General features: G+C 35.8%; 1 protein-coding gene across 1 annotated transcript; it reads right to left on the bottom strand.

Annotated features, from left to right (window-relative positions):
• Window positions 1–12,663: 12,663 nt before the first annotated feature.
• On the bottom strand, window positions 12,664–14,496 carry LOC149018866 (uncharacterized). The gene has a single exon (XM_089153997.1). It carries the CDS (start codon window positions 14,494–14,496, stop codon window positions 12,664–12,666), a length of 1,833 nt encoding a protein of 610 aa, XP_089010123.1.
• Between the last annotated feature and the right edge of the window lie 203 nt (window positions 14,497–14,699).

Raw genomic sequence — 14,699 nt, 5'->3', positions numbered from 1 at the left:
GGGTTTCGATGGTTTCGATGGTTACCGACACCGATATTTAACCGACTTTTTTAACCTTGGTTCCGCCGAACCAACAAGCTCTTCCATCCCCTCACAAAGTGAAAATAGTTCAGTTGGTAGAGGTTATGGTGGTAGATCAGTTGGTCCTCCTCAATGTGGTATTTGGAAATTGGAGTAACTTTTTCCCTCCGATTAAATCTTATGATGCCGATAATGGCCATAAAACTTCGCAAAATTCAAAGAAGGGAAACAAAGTGATAAATGACTAGACAAAATTCAGTCATTTCAAATGGTTTTCATTGTTTTAAAGCTATAGCCAAGAGTGTGAGTTTTTTGTCTCACAAGAGAATTTTAATCCCTCAATTTGGTCAATTGGCCTCTTAGGATCAAAAATCCACTTGAAACTATAGATCAACAAGGAAACCCATAGGCTCACAATTACCAGGCCAAGATTCTTCCCTAGAAAAATGTGATGAGCTGCTCCAAATGGACTGATCCAAAGATTGTTCCCCTTAATTTTGACTTTATTCCCAATGATGTTGTCTACTACAAACTTCTCATCACCATCAAAAAAGAGTAGGGCTCCAATTCTACTTTACTAAAAAGCACTTTTCTTTCTTCAATTTTTTTTTTTTTTTTTCTTCATAAATAATCCATTTTTTCATTAATACAAAAGACAAATTTAGATTCTACATCTAGCAAAGCAATCATTTCTCAGAAATAGCCAAGAGAACGCGTTTTTCTCTCGCAAGAGAGTTTTAGAACCTCAATTAGGTCAAATGGCTTTTAAGAATCATAAATCCATTGAAATTGTAGATCAGCACAGAAACCCATAGGCAAGACGATTTCCTAGACAGATGCGACAAACTGCTCCAAACAGAATGGGCCCAAGATTGTTCTGCTTAATGTTGATATTGTTCTCGATGATGTCATCTACTTCAAGCTTCTCCTCACCATTGAGAAGGAGCAGGGCTCCAATGAAGTCTGCATTACTGGATAGCCAATAACATTTACAGAGTTAGTGTTCTTTAGTTTTTTTTTTTTTTTTTTTTTTTTTATATTTTTAAAAAAAATATTTTGTTTTTGGGGGGGTGGAAGAACGCCCCCCCGAAGGGGGGAGGTAAAAGAAAACAAAAAAAAGGGGGGGTTTTTTTGTTGCCCCCTGTTTTTGATTTTATTACTAATAAAACCCTGTTCTTTATGAAATTATTGTTGCCCCCTTCCTTATAACGGTGTTAAGTAGCCGTTAAGTTTGAATATGTAATGTCTATTTTGTCCTTCATTAAAATAAAAAAAATCAAAAGACGATACTACCCCATTTATAAAAATCAAATTAAATGTCAATTTTACCCTAATTTCATTTATTTTGAATTAAAAAAATGTTGGTTTCCCACCATCACAAAACTTATTTATTTTGAATTAAAGAAATTGACAAAATTCAAATTGGTTTCCCACCTTCTCCTCTAGCATACTAGTAAATGCACAAAATCTTCTTTTTTTTTTTTTTTTTTGGGGGACTGGTTGCCGGATGGGTGTGAACCCAAGACCTCCCCATGGGAATTTAGGCTTTTAACCGCTTTACTAACCCACCATTGACGAAACCACAAAATCTTGTAAATATGATGTTCTTTGTTTTCTCAATAGCACATGGGAAAATAAATTTTTAGATTATTTCAATTCTACTTCTTGAAAATCCTTACTTCAATTCTATACTAAATCCAAAATCCCTCTAGATTTCGTTTTCTCCTAAGGTTTCAGCTCTTGCCAATCACAGAGAAGACCTTTCACAGAGATTTAGTTCTAAAACCAAACTCTCAAAAACTTGATAGACTCCGTAAGTATCAAAAACTGTTTTCAAAATATAAACAAAATATCCAACTTAATAATTCCATCCACATCCTTAGTCTGTTCACCCAAAACACATTAACAGTGAAAAATATCCAACCATGTAGTAACCCAGCCATACTGTTCAAATCTGCTCTAAAACATATAAAGTCATCTAGTTATCCTTCAAAGCCTTCTTCCTTTCCCCCTGTCTTCTTCTTTTGGCTCTAAATTTCTCCTGGGCTGATTTTATTGGCGCAATGGTGGTTGAAGCAATTTGGGATCTGGTGACCCTCTGTGATGTGCTAACCTCATCTAGTTGGGAAAGACTAACATTTGTCTGCATTCATTAAAAAAATGAAGACATATTTATTAGATTAATGATACAATGATGAAAAGCAAATATTGAAAATTTGTGATATAAAATTACAGTTTGAGAACTATCCCCAACATGTTGGTCTTTTGATTTTCTCTGCCTCTGCATAACAATGAATAACAAAAATAGATAAGTAAATTGAGCAATTTATTTTTGGTAGAAAAAACAAGTTTAGTTGAATTGCATACCTTACTAGTTGAAGCTCTCTTTTCTTTCACTGCAGCCCTTTGACAAGTAGTCATATTATGCCCAATCTGCTTATAGGTGCTACATCTAAGACTCTTTGTCCTTTTTCGAAACTCAGGAGCACGTCCCTCATCAGTGTCCCTCCTTCTGTTCTTACGAGGTCGACCTGCTCCTCTCTTTAGGGTTGGAGGTTGTACAATCTCATTTTCTGGCTCTTTACTCCCCACTTGCTCTACATCTGGTATAGGGTGGATCATATGAGCATATGTTAGAGTATACTTATCCAGGTGGTATGCTGCATCAACATATTGTTCAATATTATATCGAAAGTGACTAATTGCTGCAACAGTATGTAAACATGGAATGCCAACTAGTTGCCAAAGCCCACAACTACAGCTCCATTCATTCAACTTCACAACATTTTTTCTTCCAAATTTATCAAGCACCTCACATTCAAAGTTCGAAGAAGAGAACACCTTGCAATGCCTTGCATCTTGTTGCAATTTTTGAATCTTAGTCTTTGCCTTTGGAGTTAATCGACCTTCAAATATACATCCTTTTTGATACCTTGTATGCATCTTCTCCATCATGTTCATCCTAATGCTGTCAATCAAAGACAATATGGGCTTGCCCCTCCATTTACCTAACAAATTGTTAAAGCTCTCAGTCATATTGTTGGTAATAGCATCATTCTTGCATCCAGGATGGAAAGCATGCCTAGACCATAATGAAGGTGGCTTCTTACTTAACCACTCATATGCTGGCTTATCAATTGACTTGATGGCTTCCATTGCCTGGTTAAAGTTCACCAAAGTAGATGCTTGAGAAGCTGCCCAATAATGCCTCCTAAGTAACTGGTTGGGGTATGCTTTCTTAAAATTCTGATACAAATGTCTTGCACATGACCTAATATTTGCATTAGGAAAAATTTGACTTATGATGTCTGCCAACCCCTATACACATACAATTCAAACAAACATGTGTAAGTGCAAGTCATTTGTAATCATATCAACTGAATTTTAACTTAAACAAGAGATCTGGGAATAGTTGTATACCTTTTGAGCATCAGACATGAATGTTAAGGAAGGATCGTTACTTGTATCCTGTAATGCAAGCTGTAAGCATTGTAGGAAAAAAGACCAACTTTCTTTGTTCTCAACCTCCACTATTCCATATGCCAATGGAAACAACCCGTTGTTCCCATCAAGTGAGACTGCGGACAGTAAGATACCACCAAATCTGCCTTTTAGGTGACAACCATCAATGCCGATAAACTTCCTACAACCTTGAACAAACCCTTGTTTACAAGCATCGAAACAAATAAAACATCTTAGGAACACTGGATTAGTGTTCATATCATTCCTCCTCTCATACTGTAGCTTGAACACACTTCCTGGATTAGTAAGAGAAACCTCCTTACCATATGCAGGTAACCATGCATATGACTCCGAATGGTTACCTAGATTCCATACACTTGCTTGCCTTTTTGCCCTCCACAACTTCATGTATGGCACTTGAAGTCCATATCTTTTGTTCAATATAGCTCCCATTGCATCAGTAGACATATTCGGGTCATCCCTCAACTCTTCAAATAGCTTTTTCTGCAATCCATTTGTAAGAGGTATAGACTTTGGTTGTATCTCTAGAACATGTATGGGTGGGGTTGAGGGACTTAATCATGAAACCCCTGCCCTCACCTTCTGGGGAAGCATGAATTCTCCAACGACAACCATCACTACCACACCTTGCTGTGACCCTAAGCTTCTCATTTTTCACTGACATAACCTAAAACCCCTCCTGTACACCATACTCCCTTAGCACTCTCCTAAAATGTGTAACATCTTGAAACACCATACCAACCTCTAATATAATTTCCTTATCTCCATGCTGCAGTTTTTGAAGTTCAAATCCCTCAATATGCTCTTGATCTGTATCATAATCAGATAAGTCAACAGGAGCAACGAATATCATATCTTGATTAGTTCGGCCTTCCATTGTCATAATGCCTTCATCAGCACTTCCTCCATCACATTCGCTTGTATCAATGTCACTCGTTTCACTGCCCTCTGACATATCTTCTTGACTATTGTAAACCCAATCATCATCACTGTCATCATCACACAGTGGAACAGCCATATCAGGTTCACATTGTTTATGAGTTTGTGTAGCTAGAAGCCATAATGTCTGCACCATCAATTGCCATATCTCTATGCCTAACCAAAATAACAAATCAATGTAAGGTATGTTACAATCAAGTAATCATAGTTATAGTTCACAGGATTTCAAATCAATGTAAGGCATGATAAGAGGGAATTGTTTTCCTTTGGGACTTCTGGATCCTACAAATTTGTTGCTAAAGAGAACAATAATTAAAATTTGAGCAAGGAAGGACAGAAAGAGATTTTTCCCTTGCAAATTCGGTCAATTTCTCAGTTGTTTGAGGACATTTTGGGAGAAAAACAATACTGGCAGTCAATGGACATGGGTTGGCTGGGTTCTCAGTCAATAGAATCATTGAGGATAATAATAGATAGACTGAGAGATAAGGATTTTAGATACTGTAGTAACGGAACTCTAAATAGAACATCAATACTACAGGTGGAAGAAACGTTGAAATCAAATGATGTTAAATCACTTCGTCATCCTTCGAACTTCAAAAGTATCATGAAATAATAACCAACAAAGGGGGTTTTCAAGAAAAAATGTACATTGAAAAAGAAAAGAAAATAAAAGACAAAGGTATTTAACTAGGGAAAAGAAAATACAGAAGAAGGTTAGTGAAGATTCTACCCACTTCAGGGTAGAGAAATTAATTTCAGAGACTAATTAAGTTTCAAATGGTAAGGGACGTTACACTTATCACAGAGCTTTATGAACTAAAATATCTTCAATAAAACTCACCTCTACCACCATTGTTGCAGTATATAACTAGAAAAGAAGAAAGAACAGGGGAGGAGAGAAGATTGAGTTAGCTTACCCACATGAATGAGTTGAAACTTTGAGGTCTGATTTCCAACACAATCCTTCCCAAAACAAGATTCTCCTCTGTTTTTTTCTCCTAAAGTAATTCAGCATAAAATGTTAATATTTCATATGCAGAAATCTTGGCTTCACTGAACTTAGATACTGCAGTAAATTTTCACGTCTGATGTTGCTTTGCTCCTCTTAGAGTTGTAGGTTGTTGCAATCCTGCGAGAGATGGAATTGCAAGAGAAGGAATTAACAAAGTAGGTGATATTCAGTTTCCAAATTTGAGTTGAATTATATCTTCCCTCCTCTTCTGTTTCTATTTCAATTTTATTCAATCATTATTTCTTTATTTTGGTGATTTTTTTTTAGAGTAAAACAGATTATGATTATTTTTTTCTCTACAATTAATTAAGGGTACTACTGTAACTTGACAAAAGGGTAAATAAGTAAAGAGATAAGTAAAAGGGTATTTTGGGATTTTTAAAAATTATAGAGATGCCACATCATCAGTAAACTAACGGAAGTTAACAGTAGGGGGGCATTAGTAATTGTAGACAAAGTTAAAGGTTGGATTAGTAATTTTGCAAAATACAGGGGATACATTAGTAATAAAATCAAAGTACAGGGGGGCAATAGTAATTATCCCAAAAATCAATAATAAAACAAGTATATTGAAAATAGCATCCACATTGTTTCTACTAAATCGTTGATCCGATGGAAACACTTCTCTATTGTGCTTTTGTATGTAGAGTTTTGATTATGAAACAGCCTCTTCCTCCATCTTATTCTTTTATAGTAACAATGAATTTTTGTGTTTCACAAACTTTCAGAAGTAAAATGTAGTGGCTTTAACATTGACTTTGAAATATAACAACAATAATCAACAAAGATGTTCTATCCAATCATAGTGAAAACATAGTAGTTCTTTAAAGCATTACAAATTACAACATTGCAAATCCGATAATAAAAGAAATAGAATTATGACAAAAACTAATATTGGAGAAAATATTGTTAAAAAAAAAAATCTTTAAAAAACTGGAAAAGCTAGAAGAAGAACAATAGAACAAGACAATAGTAAGAAGACCTTACCCAAAAGGTACTCCATTTGAATCGCAAAGAATTCTTAACTTTAAGAAATTGAGAATACAAGAAGGAAGAGTAATAAAACAAGACTTATTACGAAATGTGGAGTGGAATTTATCTAGAAAAAATCCTAACATTTTGTAGGTCTGTGCTAGCCCATTTAATGTTTTTAAATGATAAATTGTATTATAACTAGTAAAGGTAAATGTATTTATTAGAATATATTTACCTTTTCTAGTTAGAATACAATTATCATTTAAAACCATTAAATAGGTCGGTACAAACCTACTAAACGTTATGAACTCATGAAAAATGTTGATCAAACTTTCCTTTTAAATTCCACTCCAATACATAATCAGAGCTCCTTGAAGTTCTAATCGAGATACTTTCAGATAAGACTTTCTAACTATAGTCTTATTTTATTACTTTGCCCTCTTGTTTTCTTAGTTTTTTAAAGTTCAAAATTCTTTGAAATTCAAATGGAGAACCTTTCAGGTAAGGTCTTCTCACTCTAGTCTTGTTCTATTGTTCTTCCTTCTTGGTTTCCGTTTTTCAATGATTTATATATATATTCTCCAATATTAGTTTTGTCATAACCTATTTCTTCGATGATCAAATTTGCAATACTGTAGAGTTTTCACTACGATTGGTTTAGAAGATCTTTGTTTATTACCATCGTTGTTTTTCATGTGTGATCAAATCAATATCAACTTTAAGGATACTCCATTTTATTTTGCAAGTTGAGAAAACACAAAATTTCCATTGTTACTATAAAAGAACAAGGCAAAGGAACAGGCTAGATCCTAAACAAAACCCTACATGCAAAAAGCACAATAGATAAATGTTTCTATCGGATCAATGATTTACTAACGAGCAATATGTATCTTATTTTCAATATGCTCCTTTTGTTATTGAATTTTATTTATCTTTTAAACTGGATTATCTAGGGTGTTGGTTCATTAAATTCAATTTTAACAAGATGTTTCTTAAACTTTAAATTTGAATTTCATTCATGAAATTACTAAAGAAAACTGACTCTATTAGTGTGATAAACTATCCAATAATGCAAACTTTGTTTCAAGCTCTACTCGTTCTTGATGGCAATGAGAAACTTAAAATAGTCAACATCATCAAGAACAATATTGACATCACGGAGAACAATCTCCAACTCATTCCATTTGTAGCGGCTCATCATGTCTATCTGAGGAAGAATCTTGGTCCAATCATTGTAAGCCTATAGGTTGCCATGATGATCAACAGTTTATGTAAGATTTTTGTTTTATCTGAAGAAGCCAATTAAGTCGACTCAGATTTTAAAACTCTCTTGCGAGATAAAAATAAAAATAAAAAATAAAAATAAAAAAACTCTCTTAGCTATTTCCAGGAAATGATTTGCTTTGCTACATCTATAATCTGAGTAAAGCTCAAACTCTCTTACTAACAGATAGTGCCTTCAATGCTTTAGAATCTGGACTACTGCATACAACTCTAGATCAGAGGTAAAATATCTGGCTTTGGCTTCATCAACTTCTCATTGTTGAAGGCTATAAGGTGGCCTTGCAGCGTCAAAACTCCTCCAATTCCGATGAGGGAGGCATCGGTGGCAACCTCAAATACTAGCGGAAATCTAGTAGCCTTGGTACAAGGGCTTCAATCATCTTCTACTTTATGGTAGTGAAAGCTTTGGTGGCTGCTATTGTCCATTCAAATCTTCCCTTGGTGGTCTTTGTGTAATCTGTGCGAGAAGCTATGATGGTACTGAAATCTTTGATAAACAATAGGTAGAATGAGACAAGACTTTTGAAACTTCGAACTTCTTCGATGCTTCTTGGGAGGGGCCAATCTGATATGCATCTAGCTTTTTCTGGAAATGCTTCAACCTCCATTTTAGAAATTATGAATCCAAAGAAGATCACCTAAAGGTGCACTTCTTCATGTTTAGGTATAGCTGTTCTTTCCTTAAGAGTGTTCACAACCACTCTTAGGTGCCCTACATGTTCTTTAAAACTTCGACTGTACACGAAGATGTCATTAAAATAAACAATTAAGAACTTCCCCAAAAATGGTTTGAGTACCTAGGTCATGACTCGCATGAATGTAGTGGGGGCTTTGGTAAGCCCAAAAGGCATAACCTTCCACTTTTATAATCCTCATTCAATCTTAAAGTTTGTTTTCGACTCATCTCCTCGCCTAATTCGGATATGATGATACCCACTTTTGAGATCTAACTTGGAGAAGATAGCTGCCCCAATCAACATACCCAACATGTCATCCAATTGGGGAATAGGAAATATGTATTTTACTGTAATCTTATTGATGGCCCTGCTGTCCATGCACATTCTTCATGTTTCATCTTTCTTTGGGGTCAAGAGAGCTGGTACTGTACAAGGGCTTAAACTTTCAGTCATGTGGCCCTTTTGGAGAAGTTCTTCCACATTCCTCTGTAACTCTTCATGCTCTGTTGGATGCATCCTATAGGCAAGTAGATATGAAATGGAGGCTCCAAGCATTGGATCAGTAGCATGCTGTACATCTCTTAGTGAGGGAAGTCCATTGGGCAAATCTCCAAGCACAACATCTGAGAATTCAGTGAGGAGTTCCTGAACCTAAGGTGGAGGCTCCTCTTCTTTCGGAGGAGTCTCTGACGTAGTGACTCATGCCAAGATTACACTACGTTCTTCTTCAGTGTCTTCAAGCCTCTTAGTGAGAGTCACTATAGGTTAGGGTTGGGGAACAGACTCTTTTAGGACTACACTCTTCTTTACCCTCTTTCTATCTTCCTCTAGAATATTCAAGGGAAGGAATACAATATTTTTCCATTTATGTCTAAAAGTATAGGTATTTAACCTTCCGTGTAGAGTTACATCATTGTCATATAACCAAGACCTACCTAGGACTATATTAGTTACATCCATGGGGAATACATCATACAACACATTATCTAAATAAGAATGTAAACAAAGAGGAACCAATGTAACACCCGCAAATAAAGCATAGGGGTAGTCTTGGCATTTTGTATTGATATTCAAATAATTACCATTAAAAGCCGAACTAGTATGGGATTAATATAGTTACTAGAATTTATTTGCTAAATTCAATCACAGGTTGAGCATAAGCTAAACGGTTAACAAGCACGTTGAATTAAGAAAGAAGTCTAGGGTTCAATGCCGCATAGCTACATATATTATATTACACATTTTGATATTGTTTTAACCCCATCCGGGTCTACTTTAGAATCTGGGAGATTTCATGCGTAGAAGTCAAAAACATCGCATAAATAAAAGAATGATTAAATGATAAAGAAAATATTGCATAAATAGGGAGATATGCATAAATAGGGAATAAAAGACAAATCAAATATTGCATGAGAGATAAAATATGTAATCAAATAAAAAGAGGATTAAATGATAAAGAAAATATTGCATAAATAGGGAGATATGCATAAATAGGGAATAAAAGACAAATCAAATATTGCATGAGAGATAAAATATGTAATCAAATAAAAGAGGAATCCAATATTGAGGGAATCAAGTATTGAGAGAAACTAAGTATGGGAATATAAGGAAAACGTGGGAATTCAGGAGGAGATGGTTGATGGAATCGTGGAGGTTAGGAGGAGGGAATATTGAGGAGAGAGAAATGGATGGTAAGAGGAGGGAATATTGAGAGGAGAGAGAAATTGATGGTGAAAGAAACGTGGAGTTTAGGAGGATTTAGGTGTAGTTTAGGAAGAGACAATATTGAGGAATCTTGAGGGGAGAGAAGAAAGATGATGAGAACGTGGTATATTAAAGAAGAGAATTGAGGGCCTATATTGGTTATTAAAGAAGAGAATTGAGAGCCTATATTGGTTAAGCAAGAAGAGAAAAGAAAGACAATGGTGCAAAGAAAAGAAGAAGATAATTTAGAGCGTTGAAGGCCCTCTATCGAAGGGTGATATTCTCCACGGTAAGTACAATCTTCACACTTTCAATATGTTATTGTCTTCTTTTTCTATAATCTAATTTATAGTTTTACGTGACTTCTTAGTGATTGATTCTTTTATTGAATTTATAACTTATCTTGAATATTAATACGTTTTATATGATATTTGATTTACATAGTTTATTGGTATATGATTTATTTCTTTGATTTAATAATTTGATTTTGAGTACGAATACGTTTTAGATTTTGTCTATCTTGATTTATTAGTATCTTGTCTTTGAGTATATAAATATGCATTCTTTTAGATTATATTTTATGAAATTATTATGATCTATCAATAACTAATCTCTCCCTTGAATTTATTAATCTTTTCTATAAGCATGAATGTATCTTTATATTTGTGTTTTATTGGGTTATTTATTATTGTATTATGCGTTGATTTTATAATAGACTATATCCAAAATTCATCATTTTCATATGATCTTACATTGTTTGCATATGATTCATCAAGACATGTCATGGTCATATTAGCATTATGTGTGATGTTGAGTTAGTAGATGTTTTGGATGAGAATGTATGTTAAGGCTGTGTAACGCGCGCAGGCCATGTAACGGCATGGAACATACATTGATTCTAAAACATTTGGTTAAGGTAGATGGATGTTGGGCTGTGTAACGCGCGCAGGCCATGTAACGGCATGGGACATCCGATCTACCTTAGACCATGTCATAGTTGTCACGGCGACGAGGTGATGCGAGGCGGTTTTAGCTAGTTGGGGCGATGAGTCGATGAGGCGCCTTCCGAGGCGCTTTTGAGGCGGTCGAGGCGTTTTAGTGTACATCTCATACACTAATTCATTATAAACATATCTTATATATAATAAAAAAAACTAATATTAACCATTTAGCCTACCTCAAGTCATCCAATATACTACAAACAACACATAGTAGGTCCTAAATAAATTTCAAGTATCATACTATCATTAACAAGAATCAATATACAATAAAATGTAACTAAATACTAAATAGTAAACACATAGATGCATGAACAAAACAAATAAACACTAGACAACATACCTTCATTAAATGTCACCAACACTAGCACCACCTACAACTCCATGGCTCCACCTCCACCATCACCTACAACTCCACCTCTTCTACATTGTTGAGCTGTAGCCAAATATCCTCACAAGTAAAAGAAGAAAATGAAACAAAGCATATTATATCTAAATAGAAAGTTTTAAATATTTAAGAAAACAGTCCCACTTATATCTAAAATCTAAAATCCAAAGCCCAAATGTACCAACACACCCATATCCAAAATTCCCAATAAAAATCCACAATTCATATCCAAAATTCCCAATAGAAAAGTATAAGTCAGCTAGTCATTATCATCATCAATTAAATTGGTAGCAAGTGGGAGATCTTCTCGAACTTGTTGTTGCTCCAAAGAGGTAGACCTCAAACCAAAATCATCTGCAATGTTCTCATCATCATGCAAGTCTTCCTCTTCTTCCATGTCTCCATCAGACTCAGAGTCATGTTCCTCTTCCTCAACCACCCTCTCCAAAGACCTGCGGTTGCGACGTGAATAACATATATTAACTCCACAGTCTCCACCAGATGTTGATCCACTTGGTTGACCTCTCCTTGGTCTATTTTGGCCCTCAAGTGATGAAGATGCCCCTATAGCTCTATCAACAGTGCTCCAAGTAAGATCACCCTTAGGATGGACTAAATCATCAGGCTGATTAACCATCCACTCACTGCTCCAGTCAAGCTCATCAAGGAGTAGTGGATCATAATTTCTAATCTTTAATCGCCTTTCATCGAGCCTTTCTTGAAGACAACGATTGTACTGAACAAAAGCTAGATCATTCAAACTTTCATGTTCCAGCCTATTCCTCTTCTTGGTGTGAATCTGAATTCATAAGCAATTGAAAAGAATCCCAAGTCATTCTTCTAAATTTAAATTTAAAAGTGTTTTAAATACTTGAATCATTTAATACTTACAAACTCAAATGTGCTCCAATTCCTTTCACAACCAGAGGAAGAACAACAAAGGCTTAGTATCCTCCGTGCAATCTTTGTAAGCTCAAGAACAATTCCTCCATGTGTATCCCACCATGTAACTATAGTATTAAAAAAAAAAAGATTAACATAATAGGTAGAGTTACAAACCAAATAAGTATACCTAAAAATAAAATATACAAGTAAAAACTTACGAGGACTCATAGTTGTACGCTGTCTGATAGCCATAGCTGTGGAGAAAGGACCTCTAGCTTCCTTGTAGTCATTTACCTAGGACAATATCTTATCTTGTTGATATGCATCAGGCACTATTCTTCCAACAACTTCATTGAAAGAAGTTTGGAGAGAAGTGATCAACCCATAATCATCTACATCATCTAAGTTGTAGAACTTCCCAGGATTCAAGAAATAGGCTGCACCATATAGAGGTCTCTCCATCTGGCACTCCCATCGCCTATCAATGATTTGTATGACTTTCTTCCAAAGTCGTTCTTTGCCTCCAAAATTGTCCTTTATTTTTTTCTTGGCCTCTTGCATGGCTACAAACACTTCAGGCAGTGCGGGTCTTTCATCAGCATCCACAATCCTCAATACAATCATAAGAGGTTGTGATGCTCTAATACAATCCTCCACACCATGCCAAAATGCTGTAGAAAATGTTGTTTCAGCTACTTTCTTCCCTGCTTCTGTCTTGGACAAATTGGAATTTGTCCACTCCTCAGAAATGAATAAGTGCCTCAAATCATCCTTGTGTTTCAACAAGCTTTGCAATGTCAAGAATGAAGTGGCAAACCTAGTCACTGCAGCCCTCACAAGATCTCTCGCCATTTGTCTTCTGTCTCTGGTGGCCTCCGGCAGTCTTGTGTGCCTATAAATGAAAGTGGTAATTCTCTTCCCCTGAATTATCACTTTCTTATATTGTTTCAAATTTCCAATGTCCTCTAGCATCAAATCAAGACAATGTGCTGCACAAGGAGTCCAATATAATCTAGTCCTCTTCTCAATTAATAATGCCCCTGCTGCTTTGTAATTTGAGGCATTATCAGTCACCACTTGAAGTACATGGTCTTCCCCAATTTCTTCAACTTTGCTATCCAATAACTGAAAGAGCATGTTTGCATCTTGCACCTGGCTAGATGCATCCACAGAACCAAGGAAGAATGTTCCCTCTGGACAATTGACAAGAAAATTGATGAGATGCCTACCCTTTTTGTCAGTCCACCCATCAGACATGAGTGTGCATCCATACTTCCTCCAATACTTTTCATACTTTTTCCTTATCTCCATTGTTCTTTCTTTTGCACTCTTCAACAAAGGCACCCTGATTTCATGGTAACTTGGGGGCTTATACCCAGAACCATATTGTGCAATAGACTCAACCATCACCTCAAAGCTTTTAGCTTTAACTGCATTGAATGGAATGCCACACTTATACATCCAATCAGCAATGTGGTTATCCACTCGCTTCTTTTCTTCAGGGGATCTCATTCTATTCAAGATGGTTGTTTGAGTAGCACCCTTAGCCCTCCTTTCTTCAACAAGTTCTTCAGGAGTGCGTCTAACATGCATATCCATGGGACCCCTTACTGGTGCCTTATTAAGGGCACTTTTCAGTCTCTTTGATGCAGTCCCAGAGCTTGGTATCTTGGAGCACACCTCAACCTCAGACCCCACACTAGGTAATGTAGTTCCTCCACTAGAGGGCCTAAAGGCAGGAATAGGATGTTCTTCTCCAATTTGAATGTCATCATACTCCTCATTATCCAAATCAGTAACAACAGCTCTCTTTTTATTTTTCACCAACACTGCATTCATCTCTTGGGCAATTGCTGCAGTGGTCTTGGTGCACTTCACAACATCCCCATATCCACCCACTAGATGTTGCTTCAATCTTTTAATTCCTCCTTTAAAGTTTTTGTTGCACAAACTACATCTGACTGTATTCCTATCAGCAACATCTGGCCAATACCCATATTTCCACCCTGGGTCATTTGACTTGGCCTTTCTCTTTGGGTCTTTTGAGGGATCATAGGCTTCACCCCCACTAGGAATAGGCTGACTAGGAGCAGCCGCTTGATTATCACTTGAGGGCCTTGAGGTCATTTTAAATAACTAGTAAAATCTACAACAAATAAACATGATACACATATAATTAGCCAAAATTAAAAACAATAATGAAATTGATAATGATACCAAGCTTCTATTCTGAAAAATCAGAAAATATAAGATGAAGATGATGACTAAAAAAATTACTACATGGTGATGAAGCTGATCAGCCGATGCAATTGTTAATAGAAGGATCCATC

This window comes from Hakea prostrata, chromosome 4 (assembly GCF_041222555.1).
Source record: "Hakea prostrata isolate BN-2017 chromosome 4, UWA_Hpros_2, whole genome shotgun sequence".
NCBI classification, from domain to species: Eukaryota; Viridiplantae; Streptophyta; class Magnoliopsida; order Proteales; family Proteaceae; genus Hakea; species Hakea prostrata.
This window is presented reverse-complemented; position numbering and strand designations above follow the sequence as displayed.